Source organism: Passer montanus, unplaced genomic scaffold (assembly GCF_014805655.1).
Source record: "Passer montanus isolate IOZ18808 unplaced genomic scaffold, ASM1480565v1 scaffold59, whole genome shotgun sequence".
Lineage (NCBI taxonomy): Eukaryota > Metazoa > Chordata > Aves > Passeriformes > Passeridae > Passer > Passer montanus.
In genome coordinates, this window is record NW_024370926.1 from 1,398,285 (window position 1) to 1,421,220 (window position 22,936).

General features: G+C 45.8%; 1 protein-coding gene across 4 annotated transcripts in view; it reads left to right on the top strand.

The window, feature by feature from the left end:
* Positions 1-2,338: 2,338 nt before the first annotated feature.
* Positions 2,339-22,936, top strand: part of ALS2CL (ALS2 C-terminal like) — a 36,286-nt gene continuing 15,688 nt past the window's right edge. Inside the window, exons 1-14 of one of the 4 annotated variants that reach the window (XM_039726532.1) lie at positions 2,339-2,470; positions 9,714-9,831; positions 10,441-10,633; positions 11,558-11,623; positions 12,490-12,655; positions 13,168-13,296; positions 13,847-13,966; positions 15,608-15,684; positions 16,232-16,298; positions 16,744-16,940; positions 19,529-19,594; positions 20,676-20,774; positions 21,776-21,934; positions 22,187-22,298. In XM_039726532.1, coding sequence (XP_039582466.1) covers positions 9,717-9,831; positions 10,441-10,633; positions 11,558-11,623; positions 12,490-12,655; positions 13,168-13,296; positions 13,847-13,966; positions 15,608-15,684; positions 16,232-16,298; positions 16,744-16,940; positions 19,529-19,594; positions 20,676-20,774; positions 21,776-21,934; positions 22,187-22,298 — 1,566 coding nt within the window. In that variant the 5' untranslated portion in view covers positions 2,339-2,470; positions 9,714-9,716. Of the gene's footprint in view, positions 2,471-7,682; positions 7,876-8,312; positions 8,337-9,713; positions 9,832-10,440; positions 10,634-11,557; positions 11,624-12,489; positions 12,656-13,167; positions 13,297-13,846; positions 13,967-15,607; positions 15,685-16,231; positions 16,299-16,743; positions 16,941-19,528; positions 19,595-20,675; positions 20,775-21,775; positions 21,935-22,186; positions 22,299-22,936 lie in introns of those variants that run through there. The other 3 variants (XM_039726530.1, XM_039726533.1, XM_039726531.1) reach the window with 3 other exon arrangements.

The following is a 22,936-nucleotide window of genomic DNA, read 5'->3' on the forward strand; positions in this document are numbered from 1 at the left end:
GGAATTCTGTGTCATTCCCGGTGCTTCATCCATCAGTTGGGAATTCCAGCTCCTTCCTTTTATTCCCAGAACTTTGAGAATGGAAATTCTGGGATCTGAATAAGAGGATTTCCTGGGAATCGATTCAGGTGCTGGAATATCAAATCTGGGAATTCTGGGATAGGAATTCCAGCTCCTCCTTTTTATTCCCAGGGCTTTGGGGATGGAATTTTATCCTTTTGGAAGAGGTTATGGAAATCCCGGCATGAGGTTCAGGGAGTTTTCTGGGAATGCATCCCAGAATGCATGGGTGTGGAATATAAACTGGGAATTCTGGGATGAGAATTCTGGGTCATTCCCATCCATCAGTTGGGAATTCCAACTTCCATCCTTTTATTCCCACAGGCTGGGGAAGGGAATATTAGAAAACACCATGGAAATCTGGGATCTGGATAAGAGAATTTTCTGGGAATGCACTCCAGGTGCTGGAATATCAAATCTGGGAATTCCAGGATAGGAATTCCAGGTCATTCCTGTCCATGAGTTGGGAATTCCAGCTCCTCCCTTTTATTCCCAGGGCTTTGGGGATGGAATTTTATCCTTTTGGAAGAGGTTATGGAAATCCCGGCATGAGGTTCCAGGAATCTTTTGGGAATGCATCCCGTGGGCTTGGAATATCAACTGGGAATTCTGGGATGGGAATTCCCTGTCCCTGAGTTGGGAATTCCAACTTCCGTCCTTTTATTCCCAGAGGTTTGGGAAGCAATATTAGAAAACGCTGTGGAAATCTGAGATCTGGATAAGAGAATTTTCTGGGAATGCATTCCAGGTGTTTGGGATATCAGCTCCGGGAATTCTGGGATGGGAATTCCGGGTCATTCCCAGTGCCTCATCCATGAGTTAGGAATTCCAGCTCCTTTCTTTGGGTTTTAGGAATTTTGGAAAATGCTGTGGAAATCTGGGATCTCGAGAAGAGAATTTTCTGGGAATTCATTCCAGGTGCTGGGAATATCAATGGGAATTCTGGGATGGGAATTCCAGCTCCATCCTTTTATTCCCAGAGGTTTGGGAATGGAAACTCCAGGATGTGGATAAAAGGATTTTCTGGGAATTCATTCCAGGTGCTGGAATATCAACTCTAGGAATTCTGGGATGGGAATTCCAGTTCCTTCCTTTATTCCTAGAGGTTTTATTTTCAATGTTCATGTATTTTTATTTAAATTTATTTTATTTGTTAAAATCTTTAATTTTTTTTCTTGGATTTTTGAATTTTATGTCGAATTTACTTTGTATATTCTTTTATTTTAATTTATTAATTTTTATTTATTTTTATTTAAATTTATTTTATTTGTTAAAATCTTTAATTTTTTTTCTTGGATTTTTGAATTTTATGTCGAATTTACTTTGTATATTCTTTTATTTTAATTTATTAATTTTTATTTATTTTTATTTAAATTTTAATTTTTTTCTCTATTTTTATTTTAATTTATTCTATCTTAAACTTTATTATTCTATTTTTTATTTTTAATTATTTACATTAAATTAGTTAAATTTTATTTTTTGTTCATTTCGTTCTTGTTTTATTTTTTGCTTAATTTTACCTAATTTTATTTTATTTCAATTTTATCTCATTGTTGATTTTCTTTCTATGTAGTTATTTTTACTTTTATTTATTTTTATTTGAACTTTAAAATTGTATTTTACTTTCAATTCTATTTTAATTTATTTGATTCTATTTTTTATTTTAACAACGAGGCAAAACAAAAATTAATTTTATTACTTTAATTGGATTTCATTTTATTTTTATTTAAAACTTTTACTTTAATTTTATTTTAAAGTGTTATTTATTTTATTTTATTTAAAAATATTTTATTTAATTTTAGAATTTTAATTATTTTTATTTATTTTATTTTATTTAAAAATATTTTATTTAATTTTAGAATTTTAATTATTTTTATTTATTTTATTTTATTTAAAAATATTTTATTTAATTTTAGAATTTTAATTATTTTTATTTATTTTATTTTATTTTTTTTTATTTAATTGTATTAAATTTATTAAATTCGGGAAAATCCAGGAAAAGGAAAAATCCTTCTCAAATCCCTTTGGCTGCAGCCAAATCCTTGGAAAATTCTCCCCTACCACCTTCAACATTTGGAATTCTCCCTGCGGATTGGGTGGGGCCGGGAATTCCTGGCGGGAAAAATAAAAAAAAATTTGGATCTCGAATTCGGGAATTCGGGAAATATCCGGGAATTCGGTGCCGTTTCCCTTTAAATCCTCCCCGAGCCCTTCCCGGCTCGGATTGCAGCCGATGGAATTTTCCAGCTCCCGAGGTTTCCATGGAGACCGGGAATGTTGTGGTGCACCTTGGGAGAAAAGAATTCCAAGAATTTCGCTTCTTTCCCTTTGGAATTGGGCTGGAAAGGAGCTGGAGCCGGGAATTTCCCCCTTCCCGTTCCCATGGATCCAGATCGCGGCTGATCCCGAGGTAAAAGGGAATTTTTGGTTCATGGAGATGCCTCTGGAATTGTTCCTGTGGGATTTTGTGGGGATCAGGGGTTCCAGCTTGGGAATTTTGGGATTTGGGAATGTCTGTGCCGATATTCTGGAGCGTTGGGAAAGGATCCAGAGGTGCAAGGGAGGATGGGAAGCTGGGAATTTGGGAAAATGCTGTTCCTTGGGAATGTGCCTCAATTCCTATAAATATTCCCAAATCCCTGAGCTGGATGGAAAGTTGGGAATGGGATAAATATTCCTAAATCCCTGCAGGTTCCAATGGAATGTTGGGAATGGGATGTAACTGTGGGAAAAATAGTCCTGAAATCTCTAAATTGGAAGGAATGTTGGGAATGGGATAAATATTTCCAAATTCCTGCAGTTTTAATGGAATGTTGGCAATGGGATGGAACAGGGAGATTAATATACCCAAAATCCCAAATTTATATGAAACATCAGGAATGGGATATGATGGTGGGATAAATATTCCCAAATTCCTACTGGTCCTGATGGAATGTTAGGAATGGGATGGAATGGTGGGATAAATATTCCCAAAATCCCTGAGTTGGATGGAAAATGGGGAATGGGATATAATGGTGGGATAAATATTCCTGAAATCCTTAAGATGGATGGAAAGTTGGGAATGGGATAGAACAGTGGGATAAATATTCCTGAGTCCCTGCAATTCCTGATGGAACATCAGGAATGGGACACAGTGGTGGGATAAATATTCCCGAATCCCTGCCGGTCCCCATGGAATGTCAGGAATGGGATACAAAGGGGGGATTCCCTGGGTTGAGGGGACCTGGTGTCTCTGGAGCCCAAGGAATGTTTGGATGATGATTCCAGAAACACTTCGGGATGTCCTGGGCAGGAGCAGGAGCTGGATGATCCTAGGTTGGATAGGAATGGGAAGGTCACTCCAAGACCAACTCGTGTGGTAAAAAGGAAAAAAAGTCCTGGAATGTTTGGGATGGAAGGGACCTCTGCGGGTTCTCCAGAGCAACCAATTCCGAGACTTTGTCTCTCCTGCCTGGCTCTGGGTCTGACGGAGCCCAAGGAATGTTCAGATGATGATTCCAGAAACATTTCGGGATGTCCTGGGCAGGAGCTGGATGATCCTGAATCCTGGTTTTTGTGGATCATTATGGATGTCACTCACCTTTGGAGGTGGCTTCCAGCCTAGTGGGACAGGGCCAGGTTGTCCCCATGGAGCTGGGAAAGGCTGGATAGGGATGGGAAGGTTGGAGATGGATGGGAAGGTTGGAGATGGATGGGAAAGGTTGGGAAGGGTTTGGAAAGGTTGGAGGTAGATGGGAAAAGTGAGAGATGGATGAGAATGTTTGGAAGGGTTGGATATGGGTGGAAAGGTTGGATAGGGATGGAAAGGTCACTCCAAGGCCACCAACTTGTGTGGCCACAGGAAAAAAGTCCTGGAATTTTTGGCATGGAAGGCACCTCTGCAGGTTCTCCAGAGCAACCAATTCCGAGACTTTGTCTCTCCTGTCTCCTCCATATCCAAAGGTTGGGAAGGACTGGGAAAGGTTCTGAAGGGTTGGATGTGGATGGGAAAGGTTGGAGGTAGATGGGAAAAGTGAGAGATGGATGGGAAAGTTTGGATATGGGTGGAAAGGTTGGATATGGATGGAAAGGTCACTTCAAGGCCACCAACTCGTGTGGCCACAGGAAAAAAGTCCTGGAATGTTTGGCATGGAAGGCACCTCTGAAGGTTCTCCAGAGCAACCAATTCTGAGACCTCGGCTCTCCTGTCTCCTCCATATCCAAAGGTTGGAGATGGATGGGAAAGGTTGGATAGGGATAGAAAGGTTGGGAAGGGTTGGATGTGGATGGGAAAGGTTGGGAAGGGTTTGGAAAGGTTGGAGGTAGATGGGAAAAGTGAGAGATGGATGGGAAGGTTTGGAAGGGTTGGATATGGGTGGAAAGTTTGGAAAGGTCGCTCCAAGGCCACCAATTCGTGTGGCCACAGGAAGAAAGTCCTGGAATGTTTGGGATGGAAGGGACCTCTGAAGGTTCTTCAGAGCAGCCAATTCCGAGACTTCGTCTCTCCTGTGTCCTCCATATCCAAAGGCTGGAAGTGGATGGGAAGGTTGGATGTGGATGGAAAGGTTGGATAGGGATGGGAAGGTTGGATAGGGATGGGAAGGTTGGATAGGGATGGGAAGGTTGAATTTGGTTGGAAAGGTCATTCCAAGGCCACCAACTCCTGAGGCCACAGGAAAAATCACTCTGGTGGTGATGGATCTCAAGGAATGTTTGGACAACGCCCTTGAAAATGCTGGAACGGGGCCTGGAACTCTCCAAAGGAAGGGACAAATCCTTGATCCTGATCCAAGAGCTGAGAATTCCCTGGGAATAAAATATTCCTGGGGCCTGTGGTCGAGCTGGACTGGTTCTGGAACTCCTGGAGAAATTCCAGCAGCAGCCGGGTGGGGGAACTGCCCCGGGAATTCCCATGGAATTCTGGCCTCTCCCATCCCATCCCATCCCATCCCATCCCATCCCATCCCATCCCATCCCATCCCATCCCATCCCATCCCATCCCATTCTTCCCTAAATCCTCCTGCTCATCCCAATGGGATTTTCCTAAAAGGGAATTTTCTGGAATTAACCCTGGAATTCCATCCTGGTTTCCAACAGCTCTTCAAAGCAAATTCCCACTGCTGATCCCATTTTTTCTCGGGATTTTTTTTCCAACCCCTCCCTCATCCTTTAGGGAAAGGTTTGCATTGTTGTGGTGAAAAAAGCGGGATTGGGTTTTGGGATCACAGCTCCACATCCATGCCCCATTTCCCAGGAACATGAAAATCGCAGGGTTCTGGTCTTGCAAGGCAAAAATTTGGGAATTTTGGGGTTGGATTTAGGATTTTTTAGGGGGAGGAGAAACAGTTAAAAGTGGTTGAGGTGCAGCAGAGAACTCTGGGAGCTCCTAAGAGAAGGATTTGGGAGTTTGGGGTTGGATTTAGGGTTTTTTTAGGAAGAGCAGAAAGAGTTCCTGGGGCTGAGGTGTCTGTGAACTCCTGAAAATGTTTTAGGAATTTAAGGATCAGATTTAGGATTTTTTTAGGAGGAAAGGAAGTGGTTAAAGGTGGCTGAGGTGCGCAGAGAAGTTTGGGATCTCCTGAGGGACGGATTTGGGAACTTTGGAGTCGGATTTAGGATTTTTAGGAAAAGGGAAAGAGTTAAATGTGGATGAGGTGTCTGGAGTCTCCTTAAAAAGTTTTAGGAATTTTGGAGTCAGATTTAGGATTTTTAGGAAGAGGGGAAATGGTTAAAGGTGGCTGAGCTGCACAGAGAACTCCGGAACCTCCTGAGGGATTGGATTTGGGATTTTTAGGGCTGGATTTAGAGGAGGGGAAAGAGTTAAAGGTGGCTGAGCTGGAGCAGAGAACTCTGGGATGTCCTGAGGGATAGATTTGTGGGTTTGGGGTTGGATTTAGGGTTTTTAGGAGGAGCGGAAAGAGTTCCTGGGGCTGAGATGCCTGGGAATCTCCTGAGGAATGGATCTGGGTATTTTAGGGTTGGATTTAGGATTTTTTAGGAGGAAGAGAAAAAGTTAAAGGTGGCTGAGGTCTCTGGGGTCTCCTTAAAAGGTTTTAGGAACTTTGGGGTTGGATTTAGGGGTTTTTAGGAGAAAGGGAAAGAGTTAAAGGTTAAGGTGCAGCAGAGAACACTGGGAGCCCATGAGAAAAGGATTTGGGAGGTTTGGGTTGTTTTGGGGTTTTTTTAGGAGGAATGGAGAGAGTTCCTGGGGCTGAAGTGTTTGGGATCTCCTGAAAAGGTTTTAGGAATTTTCGGGTCGGGTTTAGGGTTTTAAGGAGATGGGGAAATGGTTAAAAGTTTCTGCAGCAGAGAACTTCGGGATCTACCGAGGGATGGATTTGGGAATTTTGGGGTTGGATTTAGGAGGAGGGGAAAGAGTTAAAGGTTGAGGTGCAGCGGAGAACTCTGGGACAGCCTGGCCGAGGGATTTGTGGGTTTGGGGTTGTTTTTGGGGTTTTCAAGAGGAGAGGAAATGGTTAAAAGTGGCTAAAGTGGCTGATCTCCTGAGAGGATTTGGGAATTTTGGGGTTGGATTTAGGATTTTTCGGAGGAGGGGAAAGAGTTAAAGGTTGAGGTGCAGCAGAGAACTCTGGGAGCTCCTGAGAGAAGGATTTGAGTTTGGGGCTGATTTTAGGGTTTTTTAGGAGGCGAGGAAATGGTCCCTGGGGCTGAAGTGTCTGGGATCTCCTGAAAATGTTTTAGGAATTTCGGGGCGGGATTTAGGGTTTTAAGGAGGAGGGGAAATGGTTAAAGGTGGCTGAGGTGTCTGGGATCTCCTGACCGATGGATTTGGGAATGTTGGGGCTGGATTTAGGATTTTTAGGAGTGCGGAAGATAATTTCTGGTGCAGCAAAGAATTCCGGGACCCGCTGAGAAAAGGATTTGGGAATTTTGGGGTCGGGTTTAGGGTTTTTAGGAGGAGGAGAAAGAGTTAAAAGTGGCTGAGGTGTCTGGGGTCTCCTGACCGATGGATTTGGGAATATTAAGGTTGGATTTGGGATTTTTAGGAGGAAGGGAAAGAGTTAAAGGTGGCTGAGCTGCACAGAGAACTCTGGGATCTCCTGACCGAGGGATTCGGGAAGTTTGGGGTTTTTAGGAGGAAGGGAAATGGTTAAAGGTGGCTGAGATACCTGGGACCTCCTGAGGGATGGATTTGGGAATTTTAGGGTTGGATTTTTGGATTTTTTTTAGGAGGAAGGGAAAGAGTTAAAGTTTGAGGTGCAACAGAGAACTCTGGGAGCTCCTGACCGAGGGATTCGGGAAGTTTGGGGTTGTTTTTGGGGTTTTAATACGGAAGGGAAGCGCCGCCTGTGAATGGCAGGAGAAATCTCCTTTTCCAAGGAATTCCTGGAATTCCCGGCAAATGGGAGGGAGCCTGGAAGGAGGAGGAAAAAATCCCAAAGTTTTTTTGGGAGGAGCGTTGTGGGAACGGAGCGAGGTTGAAAAGCGAAACTTGCCCAAAACTCCTCCTGACCTTTTTTCCTTTCACTTCTCGAAATTTCAACTTCCCGAAAGTTCAACTTCCCCGAAATCCGGCTTGACAAAATCCGGGATGACAAAATCCGGCCTGACAAAATCCGGGATTATTTAAATAAAAAAAAAAAAAAAGGGGGGGGCGAGGGGGAATAGGAGGAGCAGGAACTTTGGGGAGCCAAGATTTGGGGTTTTGTAATCCCGGCTCCCGTGGGTGTTTGGGATTTGGGGCTCTGCCTCCAAATGTGGGAGGGAAATATGGGAGGGAAAAGTTCCAGCCTCGGGAACACCGAGAATTCCCGGATTTCTGCGCCTCCCGGAGATTTTCCCAGCCGGGAATTTTCCTGCGCTGCCTCATTCCAGGTGGGTCGCTCCAGAATCCGGCACATTTTGGGATTTCCTGCTTGGTTTTGGGATCAGTTTGATTCAGTCCTGAGGAAATCTGGGAATGTTCTCCCCAGGTAGAACCGGGATCAAGTTCCAAATTCCGGAGCGGATTTTCCCACAAAACCCCGCTTTTCCCTAAGGAATTTCAGTTCTTTATAGGAAATTTCACTCCCGGCGAAAATTAAACCCAGTCTAAACCCCATCCTTGCTCCCACCGCGGCTTTTCTAGGCGGGACTTCCCGATCCTGCTCCTGCAGGGAGGGATTTTCCAGCCTCGCCTGGAATTCCAGGGCGGATGAAACAAAGCTGGAGAAGCCGCGGCGGTGCCAAGAGATCAAGAATTAAAGCCGCTTTGATAAGCTCGGTTTAGCAGGTTTCGGTTCGGGAGGAGGTGATCCCAAAAAAACCCTTCCAAGAGCTCCGGAATTCCATGGAAAGTGGGGATCCAAGGCTTGATTTTGAGGGGAAAGCGGCGCTTTGGGGGCTTTTTAAAAATAATAAAGAATTAAAGGCAGTGGAGGAGCTGGGTTTAAAGTTTGGTTTATTTGGGGGCTGGGTTTAGTCTGTGGTTTCAACTTTGGTTTAATTTGGGGCTGGGTTTAAACTTTGGTTTAGTTTGGGGCTGGGTTTAAACTGTGGTTTAAATTTGGGCTGGGTTTAAGCTGTGGTTTCATTTGAGGCTGGGTTTAAACTGAGTTTAAACTTTGGTTTAGTTGGGGGCATGTTTTAAACTTGGGTTTAATTTGGAGCTGGGTTTAAACTGTGTTTAAATTGGCCTAAAGCTGAGGCTGTTTAGGAAAAACCCCTTTGGAATGTGCAGCTGCTCCCTGGAATGGCTTAAATCCCAAAGAGCAGGAAAATGGGAATTTTTGGGAATGTTGGGGGGATTATCCCGAAAATCTAGTTTGGAGTGCTTTTGGAGGCCAAAAAATCCGTGAATTCTAAGGAAATTCGGGAATAATGGGGAGGAACAGGGACTAAAGTTGGGCATTTGGAGATTCCTGATTCCAGAGCTGGGTTTTTGGGAATAGGAGCAAAATAAACCTCGGGAAGCTCCCAGCTTTAGGTTTGGTTGCTAAAACCAGCTCTAGTTAATCCCAGCCTAGCTGAGCCACAGGCCTGACCTGTTTGGGAATGTTGACATTCCAAAGGTGTTGGAAAAGCCTCATGCAAAGCACCTGGAATTCCCTTGGGAAAGGCTTTGGGCAGGAAAGCGCTGGGGGGGAATTTCTCTGGGAATTGTGGGAAATTCCTCCAGGAATTGTAGGAATTCCTTCCGGGAACTGGGGGAATTTTCTTTGGGAACTGGGGGAACTTTCTCTGGGAATTGGGGGAATTTTCTTTGGGAAAAGAAAAATAATCCTAATGGATTCCATTAGTTCCTGAAGGAACACGTTCCAGGCTTTTCCCAATATTTTGTGGCTCTGGGATCATCGGGAATTTTGGAAAAGAGGAATGAGAATTGAAATGAGAGGGGTGGGAAGAGATTTCTCCTTTATCCTTTGGATTTCTGGGATTTTCTCCTGAAAAAAACCCTCTGGAATGGGAAAATCCCCATCAGGATTAACACAAGGGATTAATTCCAGGCTTTTCCAGCTCTGAGATCATTGGGAATTTGAGAAAATTCAGGAAAACTGAACTGGGTTGTCTCTGGTCTGTGTTCCTCTCCCAATTTTTCCTGGGGATTTTTGGGATTGGCCCCACCCAGGAATGGCACCAAGGCCAGGAAAGCTTTGATGGAAATCCAAAGAACAACCTTGGAGATGGGATCCGATGGATTTCCAGGGATTTGATTAATTCCTGCTGTTTTCCAGGCCATGTCCACAGCTGGAATTTCAGGAATTTTGGGATCATTGCTCCAGCTGGAGGAAAACTTCTCCTCCTGCCTGGCCCGGATCGACGCCCTCATCCTCAAACCTCTGCTCCAGGCAGGTAAATTCCAGGAATTTTTCTCTGGAATTCCCACTTGGAATTGATCTGGGAAGGGATTTCTGGCTGGAATTCCTGCTGGGAAAAGGAAGTGTTTTCTGGGAATGTTTTCCCTAAAATCAGGAATAGGGAATGAGGCTAAGGTGATTTTTTGGGATCAATCCGTGTTTTCACTGGGATCAGCATTCCCAATCTAGGGAAATTCTAAATCCGGGGAAATTCCTGGCCCTGATTTTCCTGAGTGGGGCTTTTCCAGGAATTCTTTTTGGGATGACTCCAAGGAAACTGGGAATGGTTCCTCGGGAAAAGGGGGGGGATTTTACCTCTGGGGCAGTGGGATGAGCATCCAGAGAGTTTGGGATGGAGTTTGTCCCATTCCAGCAAAAATGGCTCCATGGCCTCCCAAAATTCCTGGAATTTCCCCCTTTTTCTGCCATTCTTCCCATTTTCTTCTCTCTACATTCCCGAATTATTTGATCCATTCCTTCTAACAAAAACGGCTCCAAAAATTCCTGGAATTTCCCATTTCTCAGAATTTCTCAACCACAAAATTCCACAAAGTCCCTTCAGAATTCCACCTTTCCCATGGTGTTTTCAATTTTTCCTTCCCAGAGCCGCAGGATCTGAAGGAAAAGGAGAACTTCCAGCTCTTTGTGCTCCTCAACGATCGCTTCCAAACCCTCTGGAATTTCACGGAGGAGAATTCCCGGATTCTGAGGGGGAAATCCCAGTTGGAAAATTCCGGCTGTATCCGGGATTTTTATATCCTCTGGAAAGGAGAAGTTTTCCTCAGCCTCTACATCCAGTGAGCGCTGGAATATTTGGGAAAACGGGATTGGGTTGATGCCATTGGGATCATTCTGGAGAGGGACGCGGGAATAGCGGAAAAAATCGGGATGAGAGCTCACAGAGGGAAAATATTCCTGGAAAATGGGTTGGGTGTGATTTTTCCAGGATTTTTTGGTTTTGGATCGGGATCGGAGATCCCAGTGGGAATGAAATGTTACGGAGAGCTGAAATTCTGTAAAAATCTTCAATTCTACATTTTTGCTTCTCCATGCAGGCGGCCAAAGCTTTCCCAGTTTGGGATTTCCCAGTTGGCATTTCCCAGTTGGGATTTTCCAGGTGGATGAAGTTTTGGATGAGCCAAAGGAATTTTCCTGAGATTTTATTACTTTTTTTTTTAAATTAAACCCAGGTTTAATGCGGGATTTGCTGGGAAAAGGTGGGATTTGCTGGGAGAAAATGTAGGATTTTCTGGGGATTTTTGATACAGAAAATGCAGATCTTGGAAGGAAATCTTGGGAAGTATGAGATGGAAAAAAAAAATCCAAGTTTTACTTGGAAAAATAAAAGTCAGAGCCGGAGTGTGACTACTCCATTGTTTCCATCCCAGAATTCCCAAATTTTCCCAATTCTGTTGGAAATTCTGTGGTGAAGAGTCTGTGAATTAACATCTCAGAGCAGAAAATTCATTTATGGAATTTCATTCCATAAAATCTGATGGAAACGGATCCCGGGATTATCAAGCACTTTTGCCTTATCCAAGTCTGCCAAGAATCCTGGAATTAAGATTGGGAAAGAATTCCAAGATCTCATCCAACCTTTGATCCCAATCCTGTATTTTTCCAGAGGTGCTTTTATGGGATTAAGGGAACTTCCCAAAAAGTTGGGATCCATAAATTTATCTTGAATTTCCCTCTCAAACTCCTCTTGGAATTTTTTCCAGGTATTTCGTCACCTTTGCCAACTTTGTTGTGGTCCAGGGCTTCGAGCAGGCCGCCAAGAGCAAGAGGTCAGCGGGTGGAAAATCCTTGGGAATTTTGGGAATCCTTGGGATACGGGGACACCGGAGAATCCCAGAATTCCAGAATGGTTGGGGAAATTCCAAAAAAAACCCTCTCATCCCATCCTGGGCCAACTCCCACTACAGTTGCTCCCCCTTTCCAACCTTGGACAATTCCAGGATTGGATTTTCCTCTTCCCAACCACCCCCAGCTCCTTCCGGAGTTAGAAACTTGGGATTTGGGATTTAGGGAAAAGATGGAATGGGAGAGAGGAATTTGGCTGGGAATTCCCACTTATCCCAGATTTTTCTGGAAGCAGGGAATGAAAAAGTGGATTTCTAAGAAGAACATTCCAAATTTTTCCATGTCTCCCATTAGCCCAGGTTGCTCCAAACCCTGTCCACTTTCAGGATTGGATTTTCCTCTTCCCAACCACCCCCAGCTCCTTCTGGAACTGGAAACTTGGAATATGGAATTTAGGAAAGGGATGGGAATGTGGCAGGAAATTCCCACTAATCCCAGATTTTTATGGAAGCAGGGAGTGAAAAAGTGGATTTCTAAGGAGCACATTCCCAATTTTTCCATGGCTCCTGTTAAATATGGACGGATTCCCTCTTTCCAACCACCCCCAGCTCCTTCCAAAGTTGGAAATTCAGGATTTGGGGATTTAGGGAGTGGGTGGGAATCCAGCTGGGAATTCCCACTAATCCCAGATTTTTATGGAAGCAACAGCCGCAAACATGAATTTCTAAGGAGCGCATTCCCGAATTTTTCACGCCTTTCTCCATCCTCACCACACAGAAAGTTTGGAAAACAGAATAGCGGGAATTCCAGCATAATTAACGACCCTTTCTCATCATTCCCAATTTTCCAGTGAGGCTTGGAAGCTGCACAAGGCGGTGCTGAAGGAATTCCTGCAGGATTTCACCTCGGAGAGCTCCCTGGGCCTGGCCCTGCACTTGGTGCTCCACAAACCCTTCCGGGAGCACATCCAGAGCTACCTGCAGCTCCTCTCGCAGCTCCAGGAGCAGCTCCAGGAGGTGGGAATTCCCTGGAATGCTCAGTGGATCTTCTGGATGGGTTTTGTGGGAAGAAATATTCCCTGGGTCTCCTTTGCTAAATATTCCTGAAAATCTAACCTGGAACTTGTTTAGTCCAGGATGGACATATTGCTGAATATTCCCAGAAGTCCAACCTGGAACTCCTTTCCTAAATATTGTCTAAAATCCAGCCTGGAACCCCTTTCTTAAATATTCCCAAAAATCCAGCCTGGACCTTTTTTGATGTAGGATGGATGCTAAATATTCCCTAAAATTTTTGATCCACAATGCTAAATATTCCCTAAAATCCAGCCTGGAACTCCCTCATTCCAGGAGGGACACGTTGTTGAATATTCCCAAATATCCTGAATATCCTGCCTGGACATTGCTGAATATAAAACAAATAAATATTTTGATTTAATATTTAAAGGGATAAATATTCCCTAAAATCCAGCCTGGAACTCCCTTGACCCAAATTTGCAGCATTCCTGGAGTTTTCCTGTCCTTCCCAGGGGTCGGAGCAGGATGTGGTGGCCACTGTGGCACAGGAATTTGGGAAGCTGGAATCCTTCATCGGCCAGGTCCTGGATGAAGCTGCCTTCACCAAGGAGCTCTGGAAATCCCTGGGCTACAAATTCACCGTGAGTCCCGAGAGAATGGAACAGGGATTGGGAATTTGATAAGGATGAGGAATTTGGTATGGATTGGGAATTTGATAAAGATCAGGACTTTGATATGGATGAGGAATTTGAAGTGGATTCGGAATTTGTTAAGGATGAGAAATTAGCTATGTATTGGGAATTTGGTATGGATGGGGAATTGGGAATAAATGGGGAATTTGATAAGAATGAAGAATTTGATATGGATTGGGAATTTGATATGGGTCAGGAATTTGGTATGGATCGGGAATGTGATAAGGATGAAGAATTCAAAGTGGATTGGGAATTTAATATGGATCAGCAATTTGGTATGGATCTCAAATTTGATAAGGATGAGGAATTTGGTATGGCTTGGGAATTTGAGGCTGGAATTCAATGGAGCAGAGCTGGGTGGAAGAGCTGGAGGAACTCAATGGAGGTTGTGTCCCAAGTGTGTCACTGTCACTGGAACCCCGAGCCAACTGATCCCTGCAGGAATTCCTGCCTGGAATTCCATGTCCTCTCCCAATCCCGGTTTTTCTTGCTGTTCCAGGATGTGCTGTGCGTCCCCGAGAGGAGGCTCCTGGAGGACAGCAGGAACCTTCCCATCGCTGCCGGCACCGCCCGCTCCGAGCGGCTCCTGCTCTTCGACGACGTCCTGGTGCTCATCCAGGTGAGTTCGGGATCCTCCAGAGGGACTGGGAAGGGAACATGGATAAATGGACCTAAAATTCCAATGGAATGGCAGAAATGACAGGAATTTCCATAGGAATGGTGGTAAAATTCCATTTTTTTTTTTTTGATGTTGACCACACAGCGGCTTTTGGCTCTTGGGAAAAGTTGGGAAAACTTTGTCTCAGATCCATCTGTGTGTGGTTGGCTCTGGAAAATAAAGGAAATCTGGGAAGGAGTAGAGGAGATCCACAGAGCATTTTCCCAGGAAATGTGGATTATCCACCATCACAGGCACCTTTTGAGTGGTCCACACCCTTTTCCACAGGGAATTTTGGCCCTTGGTTATCCCAAGGGATTGGCTGGATCAAGGATGACATTCCATGAGCTCCCACGCATTGGGATAATCAGGATTTTCCATGTTTGTGCCACGGCTGCAGATGTTGGAGGTGGTTTTGGGGCTATTTTGGGGGGTGTGGGGATGTTTTCCCATGAGGGAATTCCAGCTTGGATTGTGCCGGTGGCTGGGATGGGGGGACACAAGATCAGCAAATCCATGGAATTATCTCCGTGTTCAATCCATGACTTCCATCTGTGTCTCACCTGCTGCCGCTGAGCTTTATGGATGTTTGGGAATTCAACTGAATTGGGATTGATCTGGTTGGGAATTTTGATGTCCCTTCCTTTTCTGTTCTCCCAAATCTGGGAAAACACTGTGGAATTCCTTGGAAAAGTCCATCCCACCAGGCAGCAGCTCTGTGTGAACACCTGGATGTGAGGCAGGGAAAGGAGAGGAGAAATTAAATTTTCCCTTTGTTTCAATAGTTGGAGTATGTTTGTGTTCAATCCATGATTTCCATCTGTGTCTCACCTGCTGCCGCCGAGCTTTATGGATGTTTGGGAAGTCAGCTGAATGGGGGTTGACCTGGTTGGGAATGTTGATGTCCCTTTTCTGTTCTCCCAAATTTGGGAAAACACTGTGGAATTCCTTGGAAAAGTCCATCCCACCAGGCAGCAGCTCTGTGTGAACACCTGGATGTGAGGCAGGGAAAGGAGAGGAGAAATTAAATTTTCCCTTTGTTTCAATAGTTGGAGTATGTTTCATGTGGGTGCTGCTGATCCCAAAAGTGACTCCTTGAATTTGGGATTTCTGGGATATTTTTGGTGGTGCCATCTGGAGTCCAAATCCTAAATAAATCCCAGAATGGATTGGATGGAAAGGGAGCTTAAAGATGTTCTATTCCCACCTTATTCCATAGTTCCCACAATCGCAGGTTACTCCAAGCCTTGTCCAAACTTTCCTTGGATACTTCCAGGGATGGGCAACCAGAAATCTCTGGGAATATTGGCTGGAATGATTAGGGAATTTTTCCATGTCAGAGGGAAGGAATTCCTGTGGAGATCAGTGTCACGTGGGAATGTTTCACTCCTGGCTGTGGCCATGGAATTTTGGAAGAGCTTTAGGAGTGTTCAAATGAGAACTGCCCTCCTTTTCTGGTGGCTTTTCCATCTCCAAGGTCTCTCCTCCCAGTGTGGGATGGATGGACCAAAAAGTTGGAAATTTGTGCTGGCACTCCAGCTCTGCCATTCCATGGGTGTTTCCAGCAATAACAGGACCATCTTTTCCCATTTTTTTTTCCAGGGAAACAGCTTCCAGAGTTTTGATCTGAAGCTGGTGTGGGTGGATGAAAACTGCGGAGAGAAATCGGCACCAGGATTGTGAGTGAGAAATTCCCACTGGGAGTTAAAAAAAAGGAATAAAAATGTTCAGGTCGATGGGAAAATGATCCAAAGCTTTGTCCTATCCCCTTTCCGAGCAGTGGGATTGGTATATGGATAATGCAATTTCATTAGCTTGGAATTTGCTCCAGATTGAAATCCCAAAATTTTTGAGGTTGGAAAATCCCTCCAGGATCATCAAATCCAACCTGTGTCCCATCCCCACCTTGTTCCTAGCCCAGAATTCCTTTGACAGCTCCAGGGATGGGGGACTCCAAATCTCCCTGGGCAATTCCAATGCCTGAGCACATTTTCCATGAAAAAATTCCTGCTGATGTCCAACCTGACCTTCCCCTGTCACAACCTGAGGCCGTCCCTCTCATCCCATTCATTGCCAATGAATCCCAAAATTATTTAATCCAGCCCTGGAGAACTTGAGATCTCTCCAGAGAAACCACCTGGAAAAGTATCAGGATCTCCAGGAGGGGAATGGGAAGAGCTGATGGATTAGGAATTGTGTTTTCCATCCTTTTTTTTCCCTTCCCAGGCACAGCCTACGTATCACAACCCCGGAAGAGACGTTCGTCCTCTCCACCAAGGACCCTCAGATGAAGGTCAGGCTTTGGGATTTTCCCATCTCTTTATTATTCAAAACAGGATAATAATTCTGGTGAGGATGACTTGGGATTTTTGGCTCCTTTTCCAAAAAAATCCTGGATTAGATGGCCAGAGGTGGCTCAGAGTTGATGGCTGGTGAGGAATGTTGGTGGGAACCCATCGGTTTCTTGCTGCATTTCCTGAAGGACAGGCCTATCCCATAGGCGAATCAACTTGAAATTTGTATTTCTTTTTTTGTATATCCAAGTGGAATTTTCCCCTGTTTTTTAACGTGGGGAAATTCCTCCCTCACAGCTGTTGTATCCAGCTTCCAGGAGAACCCCTGTGGAAGCTGCAGATGGGCTTTGATGGGAACCTATAAGTTCCTCACTGCTTTCCTGAAGTTGTCTCCAGTTGATTTTCCGGGGGTCAATGCTCATTCCCTGTTTTCCGTGCCCGCAGGCCGTGTGGCGGTGGAAGCTGGAGCAGGCCGTGCGCCAGGCGCTGAACGGGAAGCGGGATTTCCCTCTCTGGGGCCGCAGCGGGGAAGGCAGCGAGGCCCCGTCCCGCCGCTTCTTCACCTACGTCTTCCGCATGGAGGGACGGCTCCGCGGGGCCACCTACGAGGGCGAGTGGCTCTGGGGGAAGCCCCATGGCAAGTAAGGAACGTTTTGGGCTCCTTTTCCAGGCGGGAATAAGGTTGGAAGTGGTGGTTTGGTGTTTCCGTGAAGGTTGGGAAAGATCTCCAAGGTCAACCCATACTTCTCCAGGTCACTCATGAAGGGGAATCTCCTTTTCTGGGCAGGCTCAGAATGGCCGCCTACGAGGGTGAGTGGCACTAGGAAGGAACATTTTAGGCCTCTTTTCCAAGTGGGAATAAGGTTGGAAGTGCTTGGAGTTTCCATGAAGGTTTGGAAAGATCTCCAAGGTCAACCCATACTTCTCCTGGTCACTCAAGAAGGGGCTGCTCCTTTTCTGGGCAGGCTCGGCGTAACCACCTATGAGGGTAAGTGGCTCTGGGAAGGAACCTTTTAGGTCTCTTTTCCAAGTGGGAATAAGGTTGGAAGTGCTTGGAGTTTCCATGAAGGTTTGGAAAGATCTCCAAGGTCAACCCATACTTCTCCAGGTCACTCAAACAGATCATGAAGGGGCTGCTCCTTTTTGGGCAGGCTCCGGGGGGCCACCTGTGAGGGCAAGTGGCTCCTGGGGAAACCCCATGGGAAGTAAGAAACCTTCTGGGCCTCTTTCCCAAGTAGGAATAGGGTTGGAAGTGCTGATTTGGCATTTTTGTGAAGGTTGGGAAAGATCTCCAAGGTCACTCAACCACCTCACCAAGGGTCTCCTCCTTTTCTGGGCACTTCCAGGGTGGGGATAAGGTCAGAATTTGATTCTTAGTGAGGTGGATGTGAATCCATGCCCAGCTCTCTGATTCCTGCCTCGCTCATTCCCTGAGGGAATTCTGGCCTTGAGGGCAGGCTTAGCAAAGCCTGAGTCCTAAAACTTGGGTTTTTTGTGGATGACTCATCTGTGGTGTATGGATTAAATCCTAAAGGCTGTCCCAAAAACGTGGTGTTGATCACCCTAAAGGTGCTGCATGAGCTGGTGCCTTTGCTTGGGATTTAGGCTTGGCCTAAAATCAAGATCTCTGCCTGGGGTATGAAAATCTCACCCTCACGATGAGGAAAATCCCAAAAAAAAACATTTTGGGGAGAACAGTTTTATTCTCCACTATCAAAACCTCCTTGAACTTAATCCAAACTTGAACATCCAGATTTTTATCCCAGGAATTAAGAAAAGCTTCAATCCAAAAGAAGCTCAAATGGGAACATTGGGAAATGTTCAGTAAATCCAAGTTTAAGTGAGGGAATGTCTGTAAATCAAAGATCCCAACCAAAATTTTTTGGACATAGGATAGAGAGCACTCTGGGGTTTTTTTCGGAAGAAACCTGGAATATGACCAAGCTCCTCTGCCACCAAAACATTGGGAAATTTTATTTTCCATGAGTTTTACACAGTTTGCTCTGGAAGCAAAAATGATTGAGAGAGACTCACTTTGAGAGCCTTAAAATAATCAAAGAATCCAGAATATAAATGGCTTGGAAGGGATTTGAATCCAGTTCCAACCCCAAATCCAAAACTGAATCCTGAATATTCCGTGGAAAAGATTGTGCTTTGCCCTGGAGCAGCACTAAAGAAGTGTTTAGGGCAGGAGACCTTTGGATCATCCCCATCTTCACTGCCTCAAAACCATCTCTGGGTTTTTGTCCTGTCCTGCCTTAGGGCTGGAAAACTGGGATTAATCCAAACCTCTCCTGTCCATGGAGTGACTCGGGAGAGGCATCCCAGGAAATTTCTGGCAGAATTCAGGGACTTCAGGTGTTCAATTCCTTGAATTTGAGTTCCCTTCCCACTCTTGGAATTCCTCTGCTGTGATTTTGTTGCTGGAAGGTTCCAGAGCAGCATTGTGGCCTTGGTGGCTGCTCTGGGATTTCTGAGGGAGGAGCACATGAGCAGAGCTGTGGGAGTGGGAATTTGGGCTCTTTGGCAAAAACATCGGCGTTCTCCACTGGCTGGCCTGGAATTCCAGAGTTCTCAGTGCCTGTCCTGGAATTCCGGGTGACCTGGGCTGGGAGAAGGCCAGACTCCCACTCAGATGTGGCTTAAACATCCTTGTGCCCAGAGCAGACATGAAATTATGGAATATCTTGAGTGGGAAGGGCTCGCAGGGTTTAAGTCCTGTACAGATCCGAACAATCCCACCCCGTCCAAACTCTTGGAGCAGCCTTGGGAATGTGCCCATTCCCTGGGGAATGTTCAGTGCCCAACACCCTCTGGGGATTTTTTCCCTAAAATCCAACCTAAACCTGGCCCAGCTCCAGCTGTTCCCTCATCCCCTTTGGCTGCTCCCCTTTTCCATTCTGATCCACAAAGCCAAAGGAGACTTAAATTTAAATTAAAATATTGAAGTTTCAAACACATCCAACCAATCCTCTGGAAAACTTGGAAAAGAGCCACTCTCGTGGAGGTGTTTGAAACAACAACCTCGGTGAAAGTCAAACAACCTCCTCACGGTTTTGGTGTTGCACCATCTCCTGGCAAACCGACCCACAGGAGGTCTGGATTAAATGTTGGGAAAGAATTCCTGGCTGGGAGGGTGGGGAAGGGCTGGGATGGAATTCCCAGACAAGCTCTGGCTGCCCCTGGATCCATTGTGATGTCCCTTATGAGAGAATTCCTTGGGTTCCAGGGGGACACTGAAGTGGCGCGATGGACGCAACCATGTCGGGGATTTCCAGGAGGGCCTGGAGCACGGGTAAGCCTTGGAAAACGGGATATTCCCTCTTTGGAAAAGAAACTGGAATGGTTCCTGCCAGAGATTGGAACATGGAAAGAAGGGACTGACAGTGACTGACCCCAGGGGCTGGAATCTGATCCCAGATCCCAAAATCCGTGGGAATTAATTCCCAGGAAGTGTCTTAAAGTTATTTTTAGGTCCCTTTAAAGCCTCACTTAAATGAGTTTTTCTCACAATTTAAGAAACCAATCCATGAAATTCAGGTATTATTTATCTCAATTTTATTGGAAAGAGGACTTCAGGATTCCTCATTTTCCCAAGGGGGGCGGAAAATATCCCAAACACTTATGTTGGGAATCCCAGAACATTTACATCAGCAGCCCCTAAATCGGGGAAGGAAGAAAGAGGGGGAAAACCAGCACTGAAAGAAACTCTAGAGAAGGAACAATGAGGATCTGGGAGTGCAGGTCCCAAAGGGATGATTTTTCCTTTGGAAAAAGTCCAGTGGCACTTGGGGAAAGTGTCCCAGCTAGGGCTGATCCAGGCACATAGAGATTGGGAATTTGGACAATCCTTGGGTTTTAAACTTAATCCGCTACAATGGAGTTGCTGTTTTCAATGCAGACATTTCTGTCCAGCTGGGACCTGATCCCAGATCCCAAAATCCATGGGAATTTATTCCTAGGAAGTGTGTTAAAAGTTATTTTTAGGTCCTTTTATAAACCTCACTTAAATGAAGAGTTTTACAGAAAAAAACCCCAATCCCATGAAATTCAAATTGGTTTTTAAACTTCGTCCACTACAATGGAGTCGCTGTTTTCCTTGCCGACATTCCATCCAGTTGGAATCTGATCCCAGATCCTCAAATCCATGGGAATTTATTCGCAGAAAGCGTCTTAAGGTTGTTTTTAGATCTTTTTAAGACCTCATTTAAATGAGAAGTTTTTTACAGAAAAAAAAATCAATACTGTGAATTTCAAATTGGTTTTTGAAGCTCATCCACTACAGTGGAGTCACCCTTTTCCATGTTGACCTTTTCCATGCCGACCTTTTCCATGCTGATTTTTCCACGCTCACCTTTTCCACGTGCCCCTGGCAGGTTTGGGATCTGCCTGGTCCCGCGGCGCTCCGAGGACCGCTACGACTGCTACAAGTGCCACTGGTACCAGGGCAAGATGAAGGGCTATGGAATCTGTGAGTAAGTAAAATCCAGGGAAAAGGGGGTTCTAGGGATTTAAAGTGGGAAATGTTCCCTGAAGTCTTTGGAGCCTGGTCTGGAAATGCTTTGTGGGCATTTAGAATTCCAGAATTGTTTGGGAGCTTAAGGATGATCCCGTTCCATGGGCAGGGACACCTCCCACTGTCTCAGCGTGCTCCAGCCTTTCCTTGGACATTCCAGGGATCCAGGGGCAGCCACAGCTTCTCTGGTAATTCCATCCCAGCTCCTCCCCACCCTCCCAGCCAGGAATTCCTTCCCAATATCCCATCCATCCCTGCCCCCTGGTGGTTTAAAACAATTCCCTGTGTCCTGTCCCTCCATCCCTTGTTCCCACTCCTTTTTCAGCTCTCCTGGAGCCCCTTTAGGCCCTGGAAGAGGCTCTGAGCTCTCCCCGGAATTTTCTCCTCCGAGGTCACCCAAATGCTTTGGCTGCTGGGAACACTGGGCTGTGCCTGGTTCCTGCTCATCCCTATCCCTGATTTCTCCATGCCAAGTGGGACAGACCCAGCATTCCAACGGGGATGGGCCTATGGGATAGGCCTGTCCTCCAACCTGGATGTTCTGCTCCTTCTTTCAACTCGGAGCTGCTCTTCCCAGAGGGACCAGTCCAGGGAAGGGCTGGTGGCCACCACAAAGAGCTGGATCCAACCTTGGCCTCCTTGCTATGGATCTGATTTTCCAGCCTGGATTCACCAGAGTTTACTGTACCCAGGCTGGTGAGAGGTCAAGGCCTGAGTGGCCTCTCCCAGGACAACTCCAAGCCTATGTGTTAAGTCCTTGGATAATTTGGGAAGCTCTGGAATGTCCAGTTTGGGTGATGCACATTCCCGACAGCAAACAAGGATCCAATTTAGCGCTGTTGGACAAATCTTTGGAATATTTTGAGATGGATGAGCCTGATCTCCTCACTTCCCTGGTTTTCTACTCCAGGAGTAGCTGTCAGATATTCCCAGGCTGGAATTCCATCCCTCTTCCTGCAGGTATGGGAATGATCTGGTCTACAAGGGCTACTTCAAGGACAACGTGCGCCAAGGGTTTGGGATCCTGGAGAACTTCTCAGCTGAGCATCCCTTCAAATACACAGGACAGTGGGAAAACGACAAAAAGAATGGATACGGAGTCTGGGAAGACAAGGAGAGGTAAAGGTGGGATGGATCTGAGGTGTGGGACAGCTTTGGGTTTGGTGGGATAAATCCTGCAGATTTGGGATGGGTGAGGGGGGGGATGTAAGGCTTGAATTCCTTGGAAAACATTCCTGGAACTCAGTTTGTGTGGGACAACCAGCCCGGAGCGTTGTGTCAGGAAAAACCACCCTGAGCAGGACAAATCTGATGGATTGAGAGCTGGAAAAACAGGGAAAATCCATCACTTGGGTGTTCCTTGCATTCCAGAGGGGAGAGGTACATCGGGATGTGGTTGGATGGTCACAGACATGGAGAAGGCATCGTGGTGACCCAGTCAGGGCTCTGCTACCAGAGGACATTCCATGCGGATAAAATGGTGGTGAGTCCAAGATTTCCATGGAATCTGGAAATCCCTGGGATGGGGAGTTCACTGCTGAGGGTGAGATCGAGGTTTCATTCCCGAATTAATCCTGGAGGACAAAGAGTGTTGGAGACCAGGGAAAGGTTCTGCGCCCAGAGGGTGCTCATGATGGACATTCCCAAGGGAATGGGCACTTTCCAAAGGCTGCCAGAGCTCCAGGAATCTTTGGAAAACTCTCCAGGAAAGGGTGGGATTGTTGGGATGTCTGTGCAAGGCCAGGGGTTGGATTTGGATCCTTGTGGGCCCTTCAGGATATTCCATGATTTTCCTATAATCATGGTTTGGAAGAGCAAGGTCTTGTTTCTTCTCCCCTTTCAGAGGGGTTAATGGGATATTGGGAAGGAATTCCTGGATTGGAGGGGTTGGGATGGAATTCTCAGAGATGTGTGGCAGCCCCTGGATCCCTGGAAGTGTCCAAGGCCAGGCTGGAGCACCCTGGGACAGTGGGAGATCCCTGCCCATGGATCCTGAAGGTCCCTTCCAGCCCAAACCATTCCAAGAATTCCACAACATTCCATCTTTCCTGGAAATCATGAAATCCTTACTTTTCCAGTGGGAATTCACCCCTCCAGTTCATGGAACATTGGGAATTTGGT